Source organism: Sturnira hondurensis, unplaced genomic scaffold, assembly GCF_014824575.4.
Source record: "Sturnira hondurensis isolate 20B ecotype Veracruz unplaced genomic scaffold, ASM1482457v3 Scaffold0020903, whole genome shotgun sequence".
Taxonomy (NCBI): domain Eukaryota; kingdom Metazoa; phylum Chordata; class Mammalia; order Chiroptera; family Phyllostomidae; genus Sturnira; species Sturnira hondurensis.
The window spans coordinates 3,009,325-3,030,218 of NW_028093534.1; the positions used below are offsets into that span (position 1 = coordinate 3,009,325).

Genomic DNA, 20,894 nt, shown 5'->3' on the forward strand with positions numbered 1-20,894 from the left:
AGCTTGAGATGTGTAGGTTGTAAGACCTTAGGTAGGGAAGGGGCTGCCAAGGGGGAGCTGGCACGGGCCTGGTTGAGAGGACAGAGGTGGTCCTCAGGGGGTGCCGCGCAGGCTGCCCGCTCCCCAGCTCTGGAGACACGGAACCCGCTCTGACGAGTCGGACTCACGTACATCCTGGGAATTAGCCCTCTTTCCCTTTGTGGTGTAACCCTCAGAGGGTTAAAGCAGCTTCCACGAGATTGTCCCATCACCCAGGTAGCTTGGATTGCCCCTCCGTGCTCGGAAACGTGGGATTTCAAGTCCCAAACAACTCTCCGTTCGTGCGCCCAGCAATGCGTCCCCCTTCACCCCCACCCTCAGCAGAGAAGCACTACCACCCTTTTCGTAAAAGGTGCCGGGGGAGGGGCTGTGTTTGGTGGCAAGTGCCGGGGAAAAGTACCCAGAGACTGTGGGGCCCGGGGGTAGGGTGGAGAGTGCCCCTTCCCTCAGTCCCCCTTCTGGGCTCTGAGTGCGGTGGGTTCGCGTCGCGGTTGATGCCCTAGAGAGCTGGGAGAGGAGGAAAAAAGTGGTGCTCGGGGAAGCAGGCGGCACACACCTGGCGCCTTGTGGAATGAAATCTTAATTAATTATTAAACAGAGTTCCCGAGGGAGGGAGCAGGGCGGTAGCGGGCAGGGCGGGGGTTGGCGAAGGGAGGAGTGAGCAGCGAGGGGTGAGGGGTGAGGGGTGAGGGGTGAAGGGTGAGGGGTAGGCGCTAGGCACCGGATCAGCCCCAGTGGTCCCGGCTGGGAAGGAAGACTCTCCGCGTGCAGTGCCCGGGTAATTGCGGCGCGCTGGGAGACCCCAGGGGCGAAAGTGGGAGGGGAAGGCTGGAGAATGCAGCCCGGGGCAGGGAGGGAGGTGGGAGGGAACCGGGAGCCGGGAGCCGGCTGGACGGCCCCCTCCCCCCGGGGTCTCGATCCCAGAACAGTGGCCGCTTGTTTTCCCCAGGACTGGGGAAGGGAGCGGCCGGAGGAGAGGAGGGGGCGTACGGAGGGAGGGGTCGCCTTCTTTAGTCTCCCCCACTCCTGCCCTGTTCCTGGGGAGAGCTTTGGGCCGCCCCACCGCGCGTCTAGGGAGGGGGAGGGGTGCCCAGACAAAAGGAGCTTGTGCCTTTAAGGCGGGCAGTCCGAGAGCTGGCGGGGAGGGGACTTCTGGATCCGGGGTAGAGGGCGGCTGCGCTGGACAGCAGGGAGGGGGCGCGGGCCGTGCGGGCGGCGGACAGCGGGAGGGACGGCCGGGACGCGCGGGTTCGGGGCAAGACCGCGGGACGGCCGCACTGCCGGCCGGAGCCCGCGGGGGCGGCGGGGCGGGGGCCCCGGGAGGCGCCAACCCTGGCCGGCAGGTGAGACGCGCCCAGGGAGTGGGCAGCGGGCGTTCGGCGTGGCAGGAGTTCCTCGGTGGGGCGCGGAAGCGGGGATGGGGATTCTCGAGAGTGTTTGGGGGGAAGCCCGAGGCCACGGGGGCTGGCCGAGGGCGGTCGGGGCGGAGGTGGGGGCTCAAGGCTCCCGGCCCTCAGTCGCCGCCGCAGGCACTGCTCCTCCACCCGGAGCAAATTCTCGGCTGGCACGGACCCCTATCCCAGGAAAGGCGTGCACTTCGGGTTGCGCTGTCTTGAGGTTTTTGCAGTGGAGCGAGCCTCCAAATTTGGGGTGGAGTGTGATTTGTGTTTCGGGAAAGGAAAGGCAGCCTTGGCGGAGGTAGGGATGCATCTGTCTGCCCGAGTCCCCTTCCTCTCCCCGCAGCCTTTGCGAATGAAAGGGAGGGGTGGTGTCCGGGCCCCTGCAGGGTGAGCAGCGGGGCAGACTGAATAGCCGGCCTCTGGGGCCTCAACTGCAAATCTAGAGTGGATGAGGCCGTGGGACTCTTTCTTCATACCCCGCCCCCCCCTTTCCAGAGTGTCCCTGCTGAGATGAAGCAGCCTGATGGGCCTTCTGTGGTTGGGGTGGACCAAGGGCTGGGGTGGACCAAGGAGAAGGTTGTGTTGAACCTCCAGATACAGGCCCTGGGGACGCTCCTGTGCATTTGGAAAGGCCTGGAATTGAGGCCCATGTCCCAGCATGGTGGGTGGTGCTGGCATGGGAGGGCCCTGCCTGGGCAGTGCCTTCTGCCATGAACTTTTCTGAAGTTGTGTTAACCCTCCTGCAGACTCCTTTTTGCCAAAGAGGGCGGGGGCAGAGGAGCTCTGGAGAGGGGTTGGGCAAAGCAGTGGACAGAGCCATCCGTGGGGCTTGGCCTGGATCTGCTTCAGACTTTGGGTCTCTGGCTGGACCATCAGGGTTTGGAAGGGATTTGAGATATGGGGGTCCCTGGGCCTCAGTCTTCGGGGCCAAACGAATGGCCCTGGCTCTGGCTGTCGGAGCCCATGGTGCCTGGAGCAGCTGATCTGTTCAGAGTGAAGGTACAGGAGGCCAGGGGAGGAGGAGACCATTGGCACAAGCTCAGGAGTCTGTCTTGGGAAGAAGGAGGTGATCTGTGGTTCACAGTGATGGGTTCCTGGACAAGGAGGGTTGGAGGACCATCCAGGGAGGTTTTGTGGTATTGAACAGTGCTCTCCCCTGTCCCCTGCCATATCAGCAGGTTATGGGGTGGGTTCTCTAAGAGGGACCCTGCCTGGAGTAGAGCCTGGGGTGGGATGGATGTAGTTGGTCGGACAATTACAGAGTTCTGAAGCTGTCCCTGTGTGGGAGTCTGAGTATTCTTGGGAGGGCCATATGGTCCCCTGGACAGCGTCTGCCCTTTCCTCTGTGGGTACAAGCCAGATACTAGGATGTGCTTCCAGGGAACTGGGAACACGGCCAGAAGCATGTCCTTTGGGAACAGAGGTCTGGGCCAGTGGTGCTGGCTAGGGCAGTAACAGGTCAGGGGCCTGGTAAGTGGGTGAGGCCAAGGCAAAATGTCCTGGGGTGGGGTGAGAAACCTGTTCATGCTGGGCTCTGTCTCCAGCAGCTCTGGGCACTGACAGCCAGGGCACAGGGACTGATAGGACCAGGCGTCTGACTGGCTGGGGAGGCAGGTGTCTTGTCATGACTTTTCTGTCTTTTCATCTCTTGGACACCAGCAGAGTTTTGGGGTCAGAGTGGTGCGGGTGGGAGAACTGCTGAGTGTGTAGCATGTGACAGATTCTCTTAGCCTTTCCTCACGACGATTGCTCTTCCCATGTCACAGGTGAGGTGACGGGCACTGGGAGGTTAGTCACTTGTCCGAGGCTCTGAAGATAACAGATAATCACAGTAAGATTTGAAACCTGGTCTCTCTCCAAAGACCATGCTTCTAATCAAGTATTTTGAAGAGCCCAGCTTTCTTTGGTGACCTTTTTGCGAATGACAGCCTGGTCAGAATCTTGGATTCCTGTTCTTCCCTCCCTAGATGGTGTCATTCATATTAAGGAGTCTGGAGGGCCAGCTGCTCTGTGGGACATAGGAGAAGGGATGCCGGGAAAACTCGGCTGAGGGTGTACCAGGCATAGGGTTTTCTCTGTGCAGAGAGATCCCAGTTTGCATTCTGCTCCGTGAGCCCCAGCGTGGCTGCTTGGAACACCGCTCACTCGTCTGGCCGGATGGTCCTGTGACCACCTAGGGCAAGCGCTGGGTAGTCTCCCCTTGTCCCCTAGGAAGTACAGATGTCAATGCTGCTAACTGCAGATTTAAGTACAAGGAGCCCCTCAGGGTGCCCTGTGGGCATGGAGCAGGGTGGCCTTGTTGGGGACACAGGCATCCAGTATGACGTCTCTGAAGCTGGGCTTAGCTAGGAGGCACAGTGAGGTTGGTGTCAGGGAGCCTCGCACCCTGTTAAGGCGCTTCACCCCAGGAGACCTGAGCTCTGGGGCAGATGTGGTTACTCACAACATCTGTAACTCGGGCCAGCCGTGTAAAACTGCAGTGGGCCTCTGTTCGGTTTCGTTTTTCTGTCCAATCTGTCCTGTTCACAGGGTTTTGGGGTGAAGATCAGATGGAGTGAGGCATGTGAAAGGACCTCTGAAGTTGACAGCACAGAGAAATGCATGGCAGTACTGTCCACCCATCCGCCCATCCATTTGCTCGATGAGCATTTATTGAGACCCTGGGAAGGTTGCAGTGAGCAACACAGGCCAAAATCCTTGCCTTCAGAAAGTTGACATTCTAGTTAGGAGATGCAGACAATGAGCAAATAAGAATAATACACAGAATGGCTGTTGCTGATGAGAGCTTTGGAGAAAAATAAAGCAAAAAGCTAGGAAGAGAGATAGGAGCTTCAGGATATGGGTGGCTATTTTCATAGAGTGGTCAGGGAAAGCTCACGATAAGGGGACATTTGAGCTGTGACCTGGAGGAACTCATGTTCCAGGCAGAGGGAACAGCAAGCAGGAAGGTCTCAGGCTGCGCATGGTGTACGGGGGGCTGGCACAGAGACTAGGAGGGCTGGAGTGCAGTGAGAAAGATGAAGAATCTAGGATCACTATTGTTGTTATTATTTCATGTACGGTGCTCTCTTCCAAAGCCCTTGAGCTTTCTTTCTTCTCAACATAAATTTATTGATTCCTTACTAGGAGCCAAGCTTAATGCTTGGTGCTGAGGGTAAAGCACTGAGCCAAATAGATATAATCTATGTATAGTCAGAAGGGCAGAGACACATTAAACAAAGGGTGATTTAATTATAATTGTGATAAGTACCGTGGAGGAAATGTAGGGAGGGTAAACAGGGGACCAAACTTAGCTGGGACATCTTTCCTGAGGAAGTTCCATGTAAGCTGTGACCTGGGGGAGAAGTTGAAGTTAGCGTAGTGGAGTGTGCGTTGTGTGAGTTGTGTGAGTGTGTGTGTGAGTGTGATGGGGAAGGATGTGGAAAGATTCCCTTTTGTACAGAGGTCACCGACTGGTAGCTGACAGGCCAAATCCATTCCCTAGACTGGATTTATTTGGCTTGCAGCATTGAAATTTGTGAATGACTTGCCAACATTTAAAAATCAGGAGCTGTCTCATTAAAATCTGCGTATTTGTTTTCAGCCTCTGTTGAAAAATCAGAACAGGCCCCACTGGGATGCCAGGGGCTGGTGTTTGCCTCTGTGCCAAGGTGTGCACTCCCCCGAACCAATGGCTTTGCTCATTGGCGCAGGCACTTGGGTTTGTAAGCACCAAGAAATCACCAGTGCTTTTTAGGGGAGAGGTGAGTGTTTGAGTTTGCTGCTTAGGAGTCAGATGGACCTGGGGGAGAATCTGGATTCTCACACCCGTGTGGCTGCTTGATGGTGGGCAGGTTACCTCACCTCCCCCTGTCTCAGTTTCCTTAACTGTTCAGTGGGGATACTGTTGTCTTCCGCAGAGTCATTTTCTGAGGGTGATGTGTCTGAAGTGCTAAACTTGGCAATGGGAAGTGCTCAGTTAATAATAGCTGCTGGTGGCAAGCCGTGGTAGTGGTATTAATACCATCTCATTCCTTTCCTGCCTGCAGCATGTCATGGTTCAGTGGCCTTCTGGTCCCCAAAGTGGATGAACGCAAGACAGCCTGGGGTGAACGCAATGGGCAGAAGCGCCCTCATCACAGGACCCAGACCAGTGGCTTCTGTGCGCCCCGCTACATGAGCTGCCTCCAGGACGCACAGCCGCCCAGCCCCACTCCTGCTGCCCCACCTCGGTGCCCCTGGCAGGACGAGGCCTTCATCCGGAGGGGTGGCCCAGGCAAGGGCACTGAGCTGGGGCTGCGGGCCGTGGCCCTGGGCTTTGAGGACACTGAGACAGCAGCAGCAGGCAGGGTGGCTGAGGCGTCGTCGCCCGATGCAGCACCCAGAAGCCGACGATCCTGCTGGCGCCGTCTGGTGCAGGTGTTCCAGTCCAAGCAGTTCCGCTCCGCCAAGCTGGAGCGCCTGTACCAGCGGTACTTCTTCCAGATGAACCAGAGCAGCCTCACGCTGCTGATGGCGGTGCTCGTGCTGCTCACAGCTGTGCTGCTGGCCTTCCACGCCGCACCGGCCCGCCCCCAGTCTGCCTACGTGGCCCTGCTGGCCTGCGCTGCCATCCTCTTCGTGGTGCTCATGGTGGTGTGTAACCGGCACAGCTTCCGCCAGGACTCCATGTGGGTGGTGAGCTATGTGGTGCTGGGCATCCTGGCAGCTGTTCAGGTTGGGGGCGCCCTGGCAGCCAACCCCCACAGTCCATCCACAGGCCTCTGGTGCCCCTTGTTCTTTGTCTACATCACCTACACGCTCCTCCCCATCCGCATGCGGGCAGCTGTCTTCAGTGGCCTGGGCCTCTCCACCCTGCATTTGATCTTGGCCTGGCAACTCAACCGTGGTGATGCTTTCCTCTGGAAGCAGGTAGGTGCTTGGGGCTGGCGGCATGGGGGCACCAGGCTGGGAATGAGGCGGGTCTGATAGTTGATGGTGAGTGGGCCCTGTGGGGATACTGAGTGCTGTGCCTGGGAGGAGGGGCAAGTGATAGGAGGTCAAGTTTCGGGGTCTGGCCTCCACTTGGGGTCTGGGCCAGAGGACACTGTTGAAGGGAGGGAGGGCTCCAGGACCCAAGCCTGTATCCTCACTGTGAGCCACAGTCTCCAGCTCTTTGGCCTGAGGCTCTTGAGATAGTGTAGTGTCGCCTATAGTGACATAATGTAGGGCTGGAGGTGGCACTGTGGTGTTTGGGCTCACAGGACAGTGTTGACTACCATCCAGGCCTCAACAAGTCTGGCCCCAAGTCGATACCTGAGACTCGGGCTCTGGTGCCTGAAAAGTAGCTTTAGGTGGTGATCTGGAGGGATGGAGCCGATTTTAGATGGAGGTAGCAAGGGAGAAAGAAGTGGCCTCTCTCCTGGACCACAGCTATCTCTGAGAGGGCAGGGAAGGTGAAGAGCGAGTCCGTTCTCTCCTGGGCTGGGAGTGCTTTGAGTGGGGTTGGACTGTAGAAGAGGAGTGTTGGGGGGGGGTCTGATCTCATCCCGCCCTCGCCCACTGGGCACCAGAGGTTTGGCAGCCCTGCCTGAAGTTCCTCTGCCCGTGCTGGCTGCTGCCTCTGAGGCCTGAGCGGTGTGTGAGGAGGGGCTCAGCAGAGTGGCACTGAGTAAGAAATAAAGGCTTGGCTGCAGGAGCACCTGGCTGTCTGGTGAGCTGTTCTCCCTGTGAGACCCTAGACGACTGGCCTCGCCTCTCCCAGCCTTAATTTCTCAGTCTATAAAACTGAGATAAAAATAGTATGTACCTCAGGATGTTGCTGTTAGGGCCCCACCCTCTCTCATAGCAAATCTAACCAACAGGGCAGGGCCGCTGTCTCACCTGGGCAGGGAGGTGTGCGGAATGTGTAGGGGTTGATGCCCAGTGAAGGGCACGTGGGAACTTCCTTTCTGAGAGACATCAGCTTGTGGAGTCTGCCTTCTCACGTTGTCCCCTGCTCAGGTAGCTGAGCCAGGCTGCCTTGCCCAGGTGACCCTTCAGGGGCTGTTGTAGGCACGGGCCCCAACCAGCACACCTCATGATCTTGCCATCGGAGCCCTAATTTAGAGGACTCCATCCCCTGTCTTGCTCAAGGTTTCAGGGAGCCAGCCTCTGCCTTTTCCAGGGCTTGTGACCTGTAGTTCACCCTAGCCCCACCCACAAAGAAGAAGTTACCTGGGGCTCCCAGAGTGAGAAGCTGGGTGCTCTGGCCTGATGCCCTTCTCTGCCTAGCCTGTGCTCCCGGAACAGAATGTACTTCTTTAGAAGTAACTTTATAGCCCTTTTGTTTGTGAAGCATGTGCCTGCAGGGCGCTGTCAGACCTCTTAAAGGGCCAGGTTCTTCTGCCCGGCTAGCCCCCACTCTACTCCAGGGTAGCTGTCAAACTGGGCTTTGAATTTGGACTGCCCTTCTGGGGAAGGAAGAGCTTGGAGGTGGTACCTTCCCTGTACCCCGTTCCTCTCCAGCTGGCCAGGGGTGGGTGGGGTGTCTCTTCCCTGCCCTCAGCTGGCATGGTGCCTAGAGCCAGGCCCAGTGCCTGACTGGGGAGGTACAGTCCCATGGAGGCCAGGACTGCCAGCCTCCTGCCTCTCCAGGGACGGGTGGCTGCAGCCTCACCCAGTGGGTCCCAGCAGGCACATTCTTGGGATGAGTGGAGAAAATTGGATCTGCCCCTGTGCTAGTCTCCAGGGCCAGGGTGCCCCTACCTCCTCTCTGAGCACACTGCCCCGGCCCCTGGGCCCAGTTGGCCCATAGGTTCTGGGTGGGGTGGGGATGTGGCCTCCTCTCTAGGCTCCATGGCAGCCCCTTCCCAGATCCAGCCTCACTCACACTCACAGGAAGGGGCCTTTAGTCTCCACTCATTCAGATTCAGACACACTGAGAGTTTCACTCAGTTAATTCTGATCAGCCTGGAGGCTCCTACAGTGCCCTGGCGTCCATTTTTTTCTCACAGTCCGATAGGGGTCTGTGTACAGATCTATTTCAGTCTCTCGGCCCCCTTCCCCTTCCCTCTACCATGACTCACATTTTCCTCTTGGGCTCCTGGGGCCAGGAAGGGAAGTTGCTTGGTTTGCCCCCCCTTTCCTTCTCCCCCACTGGGGGCTATTCTTAGAAACCCCTGAGGGAGATAGTGTACCCCCCTCTTCACCCCTGCTGCTGGGAGGGGGGCCTTGTGAGCTGGACGTGGAAGGGAGACTGGGAGGCCAGCGCTGGAGGGTCAGAGCTGAATATGGCTCAGGGGTTAGCCAGACCCCTCCATCTTACCCAGGAAAAGTGAAGCTGAGGTCCCAGAGGTAAACTGACCTGCCCAGTTTGCAGGACTAGTTATGGTTGTGGGCAGAGCCCAGAACTCCTGGCTTCCAGTTGGTGCTCTTTCCCTCCCTTCTCCCCAAACCAGAGCCCTGCCCCAGCCAACTTGGGTGGAGCCGCAAATGCCAGGTTAACCCCTGGGTTTCCAGAAACCCCGAGGCCGGTTCCCTTTAAACTTGCTCTTCAGTTAGTGCTGCTGATGCTGATTGAGGGCTGAATGAATCCTGGGATCAGGGTCGCAGGGTCCCAGGTCGTGGGGCCTGGCTGGGCCAAGTGTTGGGGGTGTCTGGGTATGGTGGCACCCTAGCCCAGTTAGGAAGGGTTCTTTGTGTCTGTAGAATCGATGACTCCCCAGCCTGGGCTCCAAGGCGGGGCCTCAAGACCTTGGGTAAGTGGAGTGAGTAGGAACCTCGGACACCTGGAATGTACTGTACAGTAGGGTCAAAACTGACACTTTGGAGTCTGACTGTCCTGGACTCAAGTCCCACACCAGTCACTGCCAGCTGTGTGATCTTGGGCAAGTTACTTAGCTTCTCTGGGCCTGAGTCCCTCACCTTTAAAATGAGATACAGTGTTACTTATTTCATAGAGTTGAAAGCAATATATTTGTTAATTTTTAGGAGACATGTATATGAAATCTAGATACCTTGTAGGCAGCAAACAAATTAGCTCCAGTAATAGTAATAATTATTATATCAGGGTAGGGAGGGGCCCTGGAGATCTTCCTGTGCTTCCTCTTCAGGTTCACTGTGAGCAGACAGAGGCCCAGAGATGAGATGGTTTGTCCTAGGCACTCACTGGAGGATGGAGAGCCCAGGTCTCCGGGGCACTGACCTGCAGGGAGAGCCACACGCAGAAGCAGCAGCATTTGTTTTCTGTTTTGGGTGTTTGTGGGGCAGGAAGCCATAGTGTGCTAGGCACAGGCCTGTGACCCACCTGGCCCTGGTTGGTGCTTCTGCTCCCAGGAGCTGTGAGAAGATCTCATTTCTAGCCATGGAGTGATCCAGGAAGGGAGCTGGAGTCTTGGGGGGATGGGTAGGGTCGGTGTACGGCAGGGGTGGGGACAGTTGGGGACTGATGGCACAGGATCCTGGCATCCTCTGCAAAGGAGTTCATCTACAGAAATCTGGCTAGTTGTGCCTGTGCATGGGCAGGGTGGTCACCATCTGCCTCTGCCACCTCCTGCAGCTTGGTGCCAACATGCTGCTGTTTCTCTGCACCAACGTCATCGGCATCTGCACGCACTACCCAGCGGAGGTGTCTCAGCGCCAGGCCTTTCAGGAGACTCGTGGTTACATCCAAGCCCGGCTGCACCTGCAGCATGAAAATCGGCAGCAGGTGGGCTTCTCTCCCTGAGGTGGCTTCCTCACCTTGCCCCAAATAATGTGCAGGTTGGATCTGCTGCCTCCTACAGCACAGAGTAAGGGAGATTGGCTCCTTGGTTGAGTGTCTTAAGAGGCCCCGTGGCAGTGGTGTTTCTGTCCTGTCTGAGGTGGGAGCACCTCTGAGGGGCAGTTGAATAGGAGTTGGTCAGAGATGACTGGGATGTCCACCTGCTGAGCGCTGTAGTGGAGGAGGGTCAGGCCGTGGTCCAGAAGGAAGGCTTAGATCTCCAGGAAGGTCTGGAGGGCTCTGGAGATGTGGAGGTGCCAGGAGGGGCCGAAACGTGACAAGAGAACAGCGATGCCCTGTTGAAACCACTGGTCTAGGAGAGGCTGCTGCTGTCCGTGTTGCCCCAGCACGTTGCCATGGAGATGAAAGAAGACATCAACACGAAGAAAGAAGACATGATGTTCCACAAGATCTACATCCAGAAGCATGACAACGTCAGGTAGGGTGGGGCGGGAGGGTGCCAGGGAAAGTGCGGGGTCTGGGCGTCCTCGAGGGCCATGTGACACCTTCCATCTCCTGCCATCGTCCACAGCATCCTGTTTGCAGACATTGAGGGTTTCACCAGCCTAGCATCCCAGTGCACCGCACAGGAGCTGGTCATGACCCTGAATGAGCTCTTTGCCCGGTTTGACAAGCTGGCCGCGGTGAGGGTGCTGGGGCTTGGGGGCACAGCCTCAGTGTGGCAGCCCGGGTGGTTGGGGGCAGATGGAGTCAGCAGTGAAGGTGGTGGGCCAGGGTGTGTGGGCAAGAGAGTGAGGTGATTCTCCCCCAACTCTCTCCCCCTTAGGAAAACCACTGCCTGCGGATCAAGATCTTAGGGGACTGTTACTACTGTGTGTCAGGGCTGCCAGAGGCCCGGGCAGACCACGCCCACTGCTGTGTGGAGATGGGGGTGGACATGATTGAGGCTATCTCGTAAGCAGCGCTCCCCCCTAGTAGGCTTCCTAGAACTGAGAGTTCTAGAACAGTGCTAGAACAGTGCTCTAGGTCTTCCTTATGTTCTTGGCGTCTTTCCTTAGTATTGGCCAGTTTCTTTGTCTTTGAGACCTGTCACTGGGGAGGAGGATGGATCTTTCCTCAGCCCCTGTAAAGCCCCCGCGTACCTGAGACTGCAGCCAGTGGGAATGGGGTGAGGGCAGCCAGGGTCAAGGGCTGGAGAGAAGGCCCGCTGAACAGGCCTGTGGGGAGAAGAGCGATGCCTCCGCTCCTAGCTCAGTCCCACAGATGCCCTGGGGCCCTGTGGGCGGACATGGTCCTGGAACATTTGTCCTGGAGCACCACGCGGCCTTCTGTCCACATCCAGCTAAGGCCGTGCTCCTGTTCCTGCCTGTGGGTCTGTCCTTGCCCACCTGGATCCAGGGGGAGTGGAGGGCCTGGGCTCTCAGTTGGAAATGGGGAAGACCATGCCAGGAGCTGAGCCGAAGCTGCCTCCTCCCAGGCTGGTGCGCGAGGTGACAGGTGTGAACGTGAACATGCGCGTGGGCATCCACAGCGGGCGCGTGCACTGCGGTGTCCTTGGCCTGCGGAAATGGCAGTTCGATGTGTGGTCCAATGACGTGACTCTGGCCAACCACATGGAGGCAGGGGGCCGAGCCGGGTGAGCCTGGGGTCTGGGTGGTGAGGGTGGGAGCCGGTGGGAGAACCCAGGTCTCACTGTGCCGTGCCCCGCAGCCGCATCCACATCACTCGGGCCACTCTGCAGTACCTGAACGGGGACTACGAGGTGGAGCCAGGCCATGGCGGTGAGCGCAACGCGTACCTCAAGGAGCAGCACATTGAGACCTTCCTCATCCTGGGCACCAGCCAGAAACGGGTCAGTCCAGGGCGGGTCAGGGGAGGGACAGGCTGGGAGAAGGACAAGAGAGGGTTGCAGGAAGAGGCCTCTCCAGGCCCCTTTTCTGAGCCCGTACCCATTCTGTCCACGCAGAAAGAGGAGAAGGCCATGCTGGCCAAGCTGCAGAGGACCCGGGCCAACTCCATGGAAGGGCTGGGGCCACGCTGGGTGCCCGACCGTGCCTTCTCCCGGACCAAGGATTCCAAGGCTTTCCGCCAGATGGTGAGAGCCCGCAGCACCGGGACCTGCGTCTCACGTTCTTATCTCCCTAATGCTCTGTGTACCCCTTTCCTCTTCTGCCTTCCTTGTTGTGGCTACCATCTCTGTGAATGCCTTCTGGTACTGCGGGCGGGAGGGCTGATTTCGTGGGAGCACAGGGTTGGGGTGGGAGACCAGGGCGGACCAGGGCGGGCCAGGGCGGACCATTTTCATCTCACTTGTACACTCTGTCCCTTTCTCTAGGGCATTGATGATTCCAGCAAAGACAAGTAAGTTGGGTTCCTGAGGGGGGGAAAGAGGGTGCGGGCAGGCATTTGCAACTGGGATAGAGCTGTGGAGAACAGAGTTCCCCACTTCTCCTGGACCTGAGATGCGTCACATGGGAGCAGGTCTTGCTCTGCCTCTCTCTCCGGGTGCTGCCCACACCCTTCCCTTCTCATTGCCTCTCACTTGGCTGCGCTCACGTGCCTGGTGAAGCCATGTCCTCTGCCCTCAGCCGGGGCGCGCAGGATGCTCTGAACCCCGAGGATGAGGTAGATGAATTCCTGGGCCGTGCCATTGATGCCCGCAGCATCGATCAGCTGCGCAAGGACCACGTGCGCCGGTTCCTGCTCACCTTCCAGAGAGAGGATCTTGAAAAGAAGGTTTGGAGGATGCCTGGGCAGAAGGACCAGGGCCGGGGGAGGAGGTGGGTCCAGGCAGGGAAGTCTGAGCACAGGCGAGGGGACAGGAGAGGGTTTTGGGCGATGGGGTGGTGACCACAGGGCACTTTGGGGATTCCTATCCATGGGCCAACTGCTTCTCCCCCTGAGGCCCCGGCAGCTCATTGCCTCCCCAGGGCAGAGCCCAATGCAGCTCAGCCTCCTCTCCCTCAGTACTCACGGAAGGTGGATCCCCGTTTTGGAGCTTACGTGGCCTGTGCCCTGTTGGTCTTCTGCTTCATCTGCTTCATCCAGCTCCTCGTCTTCCCACAGTGAGAGCCCTGCCCCTCCTTGCTCAGCCTATCTTCCTTCCAGCACTTCTAAGGACCTTTCTAAACACCCACATGAGCCCACAGTCCCTGGAGCCTGAGCCCTGCCCTTCTGGGGAGTGGGGTGCTGGACGAGGACACCTAGGTTTTCCAGTGTAACATTTTCTCGGGCCCCCTTCTGCCCCAGCTCAACGCTGATGCTTGGGATCTATGCCGTGATCTTCCTGCTGCTGCTGATCACTGTGCTGACCTGTGCCCTGTACTCCTGTGGCTCTGTGAGTAGGGGCCTTCCAGGGCCCCTGCAGGAGGGCAGACTGCGTCAGGCCTGGGCATGTGGGGCGGGGGAGGAGAAGGTCGTGTCTCTTCCATGGGGCCCCACCCCTGGCTGGCCCTAGCCCCTGGCTGATTCCATCTCCAACTCATCTCTCGCCTACCTCCAGCTTTTCCCTAAGGCCCTGCAACGTCTGTCACGCAGCATTGTCCGCTCCAGGGCCCACAGCACAGCGGTTGGCATCTTTTCGGTCCTGCTTGTGTTCACCTCTGCCATTGCCAACATGGTAAAGGTCCATCCCTCCCACGTGTCAAGCACTGCTCTGGGTGCCGGGGTACAGAGCTGAGAAAGGCACATTTCCTGCGCTCAGGGATCTTGTTCTCCCCAAAAAGGCGGGGGGTGAGGTCAACTCCAGTCTTCCCTCCTCCTTGATCCCTCTACCTCTTCTCATCCCTCAGCGAGAACTTGGGCTTCTGGGGTGAAAGGTGCCTGGGCCTTTGTAACCCCTCCCTTCCTTGGTTACTCTGATACACCTCTCCCCACCTCTGCAGTTCACCTGTGATCACACCCCCATTCGGACCTGCGCAGCCCGGATGCTGAATTTAACACCTGCTGACATCACCGCCTGCCACCTCCAGCAGCTCAATTACTCTCTGGGCCTCGATGCTCCCCTGTGTGAGGGCACCGCGCCCACCTGCAGCTTCCCCGAGGTGTCCAGGCAGTGTTTAGGCAGGGTGGGGTCGGGGTTCCTGATCAGCATCAGTTACTGACCCCTCTGTGCCAGTCCCAGTGATGGACACTGGAGACCCAGGGCCTCACCAGAGCTGCCAACTCTCAGAGCAACCAGAGCAGCCGGGACCCTTGTGTGCCATAGTGGCTGACTGTGGAGGGTGGAGGGGTTCAGGTTTGGGGTCGTGCAGGGGAGCCTGGGTCAGGCAGGGGAGTGCAGGGCTCTCTGCACAGGGACACATCAGCTTTTGCCTTCACCCAACACTGCCTTTGCTGTCGCCCCCAGTACTTCATCGGGAACGTGCTGCTGAGTCTGTTGGCAAGCTCTGTCTTCTTGCACATCAGTAGCATCGGGAAGTTGGCCATGATCGTTGTCCTGGGGCTCATCTATTTGGTGCTGCTTCTGCTGGGCCCCCCAGCCATCATCTTTGACAACTATGATCTGCTGCTTGGCGTTCATGGCTTGTGAGTTCCCCCTCGGGCCCTTTCATCTCCCAGAAGCCTCTCTGAGCCCAGGCCCCTTGTGACCTTGGAAAGTCACCACTCACCCCTCACTTGTGGAGGGAATAGAGGTAGTGGCGGAGCTCCCCGCATAAGACCCCAAATTGTCACCCCAAGGAAGCACCAGTCCTGGGAAGTCCCTGTGTCTTTAGTCTAGACATTTAAAAAAATTCCCTTTTGAATTTGCATGATGCTTTCATATCCACTCTTGTAGGTCACACAGCTGCTGGGTGGCAGAACCCTGGCTAGGAACCAAAACTCCTGACTCCTCCTTGAGGGCTTTGCCTGGGACGCCACACCGGCCTCTCCTCTGTAAAACCCCGCCCCTTGTCGTATGTGGCCATAGCTTGGCATAGTTGAAAAAGCCTCTGGAGTCCACCGGGTTTGAGCCCCTGCTCTGCCACTCACTAGCTGTGTGACCTTGGACAGGTGAATTGTCTTTTCTGAGCCTGAACTTCCTCCTCTGTAAAATGGCAGTGCCACCTGAATCCCAGGGTAGTGGAGAAGGTGATGGTAGCTACTACTGCTGAAGGCTGACTGCATGTCAGGCGCTGTGCTAAGCCTTGTGTGTATATTACTGAGATTTGATTCTTCCTGTATTGATGAGGAAACAGGCTTGGACAGTTAAGGAACTTGTTCCGAGTCACACAGCTGGTAAGTAGAGTCAGGAGTAGAACCTTTGCTCTTAGTGAGTGAATATGAGCAAAGCCCTGGCCCAGTGTCTGTTTATAGTATGTGCTCAGCAAGTGCAGTTTCTGTCTCCCCTTCCCCTCCCCCTCTCGGTATCAGCACTGATGACTTTGTCTCTCATGTCTTCCTGCCAGGGCTTCTTCCAATGAAACCTTCGATGGGCTGGACTGGTGAGTGAGGGCTCTGAGGCGGTGGAGGGCAGGGCTGCCAGTGCCTCCTTCAGACACTGAGCGTGCCTCTGCGTACTTGCAGCCCAGCTTCAGGGAGAGTGGCACTCAAATACATGACCCCTGTGATTCTGCTGGTATTTGCGCTGGCGCTGTATCTGCATGCTCAGCAGGTGGAATCGACTGCCCGCCTGGACTTCCTCTGGAAACTCCAGGTGACCGGGTGGGCAGGGGAGGGAGGTGGGATTTTGGAAGCAGAGCCTGGGCTAGCTGGAAGTGCATCTTGTTAGCTGGTCAAGGCTCTGGCCACCCCAAGCCCACCCTGGCTCTGGGCCTTCTCTCTGTCCCTGTCCCAGACCCCTTCACTGCTTTGCCCGTTCTTGAGGCCTCCTCTGTCCATGCCTTTCTTCTTCCACATGGTTCCCTCTGATGCCCTTCTCCAGGCGTTGGTGGCTGCCCCCACCCCTTGTGAGTGTTGGGCAGTGGGTGATGGGTGTGGTGTCCACAGGCAACAGGGGAGAAGGAGGAGATGGAGGAGCTCCAGGCATACAACCGGCGATTGCTGCACAATATTCTGCCCAAGGATGTGGCCGCCCACTTTCTGGCCCGGGAGCGGCGGAATGATGAGCTCTACTATCAGTCGTGTGAGTGCGTGGCTGTCATGTTCGCCTCCATTGCCAACTTCTCTGAGTTCTATGTGGAGCTGGAGGCAAACAATGAGGGCGTCGAGTGTCTGCGGCTGCTCAACGAGATCATCGCTGACTTTGACGAGGTGCTTGTCCAGTTGGCTGGTGCTGGCAGAGGGGGCAGAACTTCAGCTGAGAAGGCCAGGATTGGAGGGGGTCTGTGGGGGAGGGAGGAAAGGCAGCAAGGAGGTGAGCTCCCCTGTGGGCTGGGTCATCATTGTTGGGGAGCAGAGAAGAACAAGAGGATCTGAAGGGGACAGGGCAGGTGCCAGGTGAAGGTCACTGAAGGAGAAGGTGAGCATCTGTGACCATGAGGCCAAGTAAGCATGGTCCCCTGAGTAGAGGAAATAGAAGCAAAATGTAAGGAAGTGTCCTGAACACCCAGGCCGAGAATGGGCCTTCCACTGTTCCGGAGGGGAGGCACTTCCTCCCACTGGCCAGTTTCCTGAAAGGTGAGGGTTGGACTCACTAATGCTCGATATCCCTTCCGTGGTTCTGGATTCTGTGAGTGAGCTATTGAGTTCACCTGACGCTGTTCGCCTGAACCCTGGCCTGGCTTCTGATGGTGGCCTAGTGAGGGAGGCCTGTTTTCCTGGCTCCTCGGGCCTACACTGAGAGCAGCAGCTGGAGGGAGGCTCTCTCACTGAAAGGAGTTAGCTGTTGAGAGAGGAAAGTGGCAAGGGGGTGGGCCAGGGCATGGCAAGGACTGAGCCCTGGGGCAGGGTTTGGCCTCTTCGCCTTGACAGCCAGGTCCCCCTGTGCTGTCCAGATCATCAGCGAGGAGCGATTCCGGCAGCTGGAGAAGATCAAGACGATTGGTAGCACCTACATGGCTGCCTCTGGGCTGAACGCCAGCACCTACGATCAGGTGGGCCGCTCCCACATCACTGCCCTCGCTGACTACGCCATGCGGCTCATGGAGCAGATGAAGTACATCAATGAGCACTCCTTCAACAACTTCCAGATGAAGATTGGTGAGGGGCCTCGTGGCCTAGAGGGTTTCCCAAGGGAGCAGGAGGATAGCATCACACATCCCCCCTCAGGACCCTGTGGGTTTCCTTTCTCTCGCTGTGCTGTCTGATACGAAGGACAGAGGCCATTCGAGGTCACTGTTCTAGACGTCTGTGAGCACACTTTAGTCCTCACAGCATCCCCTTTTACAGATACACCTGCTCTCAGAGGCTGAGCAGCTGGGAAGTGGTGCGCCTGGGAGTCACAGCCAGGTTTCTGTCAACTGCAGGACCTGTCTGCCGGTCTGAGCAGAGGCCCTTCCTCTCAGGGGAACTGAGGGTGGGAGTGGTTAATGGCACAGCTCGTGGAGTCAGACTATCTGGTTTGAATTCTGGATGTTCCACTTACTGGCTTAATTAATAAGTCCTCAAACATCTCTTAGCTTCACTTGCCTTATCTGCAAAATAGGGATGATGATACCTCTTAGGGCTGTTGAAAGGATAAAATACTAATGGAAATACTTATCTGAGTGGTTGGCACAGAGCATGCACTCAGTAGGTTTGCTACTGTAGCAGCAGAGCTGTCTTAACCAGGAGCTCCTCAAGTGACAGGACCATTCTTTACAACCTGCACACTTGTCCCTTTGCCACTCTTTTCTGAGTTCTTCTAAAGGGGTCAGCAGTGGGTGACTACCTGGGCTGACCTTGGGACAGCTCCCTGTCTCAATGTCTCATTGCTCTTGCCATCCCAGGACTGAACATGGGCCCGGTGGTGGCAGGTGTCATTGGGGCCCGGAAGCCACAGTACGACATCTGGGGGAACACGGTGAACGTCTCCAGCCGGATGGACAGCACGGGTGTTCCTGACCGGATCCAGGTGAGGGGACCGGGACTGTGGGCAGAGACTGGGACAGGTCCGGGTCCAGAGGGCTTCTCTAGGTCCCTTTCTGCAGACGTTAGGACAGGGATAGGATGGCAGTGTGCTGTGGTTGGTGGGGTGGGGATTGGGGGAGGGTAGCCAGCATGTAGAGCAGGAAGGATCCCAGGCTCAGTAGTCTCCCTTCCCATCCCCAGGTGACCACGGACCTGTACCAGGTTCTAGCTGCCAAGGGCTACCAGCTGGAGTGTCGAGGGGTGGTCAAGGTGAAGGGCAAGGGGGAGATGACCACCTACTTCCTCAATGGGGGCCCCAGCAGTTAACAGGGCCCAGCTACAAATTTAGCTGAAGGGACCAAGGTGGACATTCGAATGGACTCTGTGCTCGCCGGGCGGAGCCTGTGGCAGGGGCACTGAGCCTCAAGACCCTGCTAACCACAAAAGGGAACACCCAGCCGGCTGTGCTCGGACCATGCTCGACTGCCCTCAGACTGGACAACGAGGGGTTACCAAAAGGGTTTTGCCAGTGAGTTTCTTTTTAAATTGGAACAGGGCTATTCCCTCTCCTCTATTCCAGCTTCTGGGAGCAGGGGAGGGGGCAGCAGCAGAGGCAGTGGGAGCCCTCCTGCCTGAAAGATGAGAATGGCAGCTTGCCGTGCCTGCCCTTTTCCTGTCTGGGCCACAGGTCAGGGCTGGGCCCTCACTTTCCCTCTTTCCTGGGAATATTTTGTACAAAGACCGGGGTAGGTGGGAAGAGTGCCTATTCCATGCTTGCCTTTGCTATACCTGAATCTCCAGCATGGTCCTGGGGCCACCCCCCCCCCCCCAGCCAACTCTCCCTCCTAGGCACAGGGAAGAGGAGAGAGATGCGCCTGGGACCCAGCTCTGCCCGTATTTCAGGGGAATGTTTCCATTTGCCAAATCCTAGTCCCAGGATCTGTCCCCAAAGGGGAACGAAGGGACTTCTAACAGCTCAGATTTAGCCCCAGTTCCTGCAAAGAGCCAGGGAAAGGGGCATCTGGCTTCACTGGTACTGTGAAAATGCCCAGCCAGACAGCAGGCGTTTGTGTGCAGATGTCACACCAGGAGCTGGAAGTTCACCTGCAGGTGCCAAAGAGAGTAAGCTGGCCAGGGAGAGGGGTGGGACAAAACTGGCCTGAGGGCCAGGATGGTCAGGATCCAGTCACTCTGCCCCAGTGGTCTCTTGTGGTCTGCTGGCAAGGGGCATGGAGCATCCCTACTCCTTTTATTGCCAAATTAGCAAAGGGCCAGGTCATGGAGGAGGATGAAGCTGACCCCAAACCTGTCCTCCCAAGCCTTTGGTACTGGGGAGGGCCTGTGTGTCTGTGCAGTGCGTGTGCATGTTTGTCTTTATGTGTATGTCTGTTTTCTGGGGCTGTGTGTCCTCGTGCTCCTGGTCTTCAGCTCTCCAACCCAGGCTGCCTCTCCTGTGGGCCTCTGTCTTCTGGGAAAAGGCAGGGTTTCCGGTTTCGAGGGATGTAGAGAGATGCCCAGGTTGGACAGCTGTGGGATTCAGTGTCATAGAAAGAAGAGGGGTTTCTGGGGAGAGGAGTCCTTTTTGTGCCAAATCCCTAAGTGCCATTCGGGGGCCATGTGTGCAGCATGACTGTGTACCTGCCTGGGGTGGGGACCAAGGCTGAACTGTCTGGGATCTGGTGGGCAGAGGTTCAGGAATTTCCTGGGTTCCCCAGCTTGTGTCCTGGGACGTGGTATGCTTTGGGACAGGGGTAGCGTGGGATCCCTCTGAGGACTCAGATACTGGTACTAGGGGATGGGGAAGGGAAACCTGGAAGTTGGCCTTCCCCAGTCTTCAGCCTGAGTCTAGCATGTTCCTGGCTCCCCAATCCCTGTGGAGCCCAAATGGGCCAGCAGGAGGGTTAGGAGGCTGAACTCTAGATTCCCTTCCTGTCTTTGCCTTCTTTTTATCCTTTTCTTGGCAACCTCCTTGCCTCTGGCCTGAATTAGCCGGTGCCTTGGTTTCTCTCTCTGTCTGTACCTATTTAAGCCAGTCATTAGCCTGAATTTTGCTTGAAGGTTGCTTTGTCTTGCAGGTGATTAGAGACAGAGGAAAGAGGGTCCCAGAGTTGCTGGGTTGGGAGAAGGTGGCACTCTGGTCCTTCCTCATGCCCTTTCTGACTGTAGCTCCTGTAGAGGCCTGGTTTCTGATTGGAAGTCTCCACGCACCAACCAAACAAGCCTTCAGGCACTGCACTAGACAAGGCAAGAGGAAGGGAAAAGGCTAGTTGGTCCAGGCAGAAAGGCAACTTCCCTCCCCACAGCCATATCCCTGGATAGGAAGGGACTGCTTGGAGCCACTGGGTGGGGTGAGGGTATAAGGAGACGAGGGTGGGAGGGCCCCAATCCTGGTGACTTGTCTCTGCCTCTTGCTAGGTGGGAAGGGCCTGTCCACACCCGGCTCCCCATACCACAGTGCCAGCCATGCTCCTCACCCGGGCTCCATTGTCCCCTTCCTCACCAGCTGGTGGGGAAGTCAGTGGATGGGAGGCCCAGGGACTTGGTTTTATACTGTAACCACTGAGGGAATGGGGAGGGTAATGTACATGTATTTCAGTAAAATATTTAATATATTTAAATATCAATAAAATCAAACTCTTTGTAAAATTCCCTGTTCTCTGCAGCTGTTCTGGGCCCTGGGTTGGGTCAGAGTTGGCAGAGCCTGGTGTAGGGGCAGCCACCTGCCTGAGGGCTCGGTGGACCCCCTCACCCGTGGCCAGAGGGCTTCCTTTGGTTTCCTCCCTGCCTCAGGGAAGCCGAAGCATCTTCAGAGAGCATAACTGCTCCAGGCCCTTCAGCTTCCTGCGGATCAATGTGTCTTCCCA

General features: G+C 57.4%; 1 protein-coding gene across 4 annotated transcripts; it reads left to right on the forward strand.

The window, feature by feature from the left end:
• The first annotated feature begins 798 nt into the window (after nt 1-798).
• Nucleotides 799-20,676, forward strand: ADCY6 (adenylate cyclase 6). Of its 4 annotated transcripts, none has more exons than XM_037031042.1 (22): nt 799-817; nt 5,468-6,329; nt 9,937-10,086; nt 10,458-10,579; nt 10,673-10,784; nt 10,928-11,055; nt 11,579-11,737; nt 11,812-11,953; nt 12,068-12,196; nt 12,437-12,462; nt 12,690-12,837; nt 13,069-13,166; nt 13,351-13,438; nt 13,604-13,720; nt 13,986-14,144; nt 14,450-14,628; nt 15,489-15,524; nt 15,607-15,736; nt 16,030-16,293; nt 16,977-17,181; nt 17,910-18,034; nt 18,232-20,676. In XM_037031042.1, exons 2-22 carry the CDS (start codon nt 5,469-5,471, stop codon nt 18,355-18,357), a joined length of 3,504 nt encoding a protein of 1,167 aa, XP_036886937.1. In that variant the 5' UTR covers nt 799-817; nt 5,468; the 3' UTR covers nt 18,358-20,676. The 4 variants fall into 4 exon arrangements, with proteins under 4 accessions (XP_036886937.1, XP_036886936.1, XP_036886938.1 ...); XM_037031041.1 differs by lacking the exon at nt 799-817 and adding an exon at nt 1,288-1,382; XM_037031043.1 differs by lacking the exon at nt 799-817 and adding an exon at nt 2,057-2,438.
• The last annotated feature ends 218 nt before the right edge of the window (nt 20,677-20,894 follow it).

Excerpts from the sequence above, each read along its gene's own strand:
- ADCY6 (XM_037031042.1), top strand. The coding sequence starts at position 5,469 with ATGTCATGGTTCAGTGGCCTTCTGGTCCCCAAAGTGGATGAACGCAAG. Across the intron at positions 12,197-12,436 it reads CCAAGGCTTTCCGCCAGATG|GGCATTGATGATTCCAGCAA; the intron begins GTGAGAGCCCGC and ends CCCTTTCTCTAG. Across the intron at positions 14,145-14,449 it reads CCACCTGCAGCTTCCCCGAG|TACTTCATCGGGAACGTGCT; the intron begins GTGTCCAGGCAG and ends TGTCGCCCCCAG.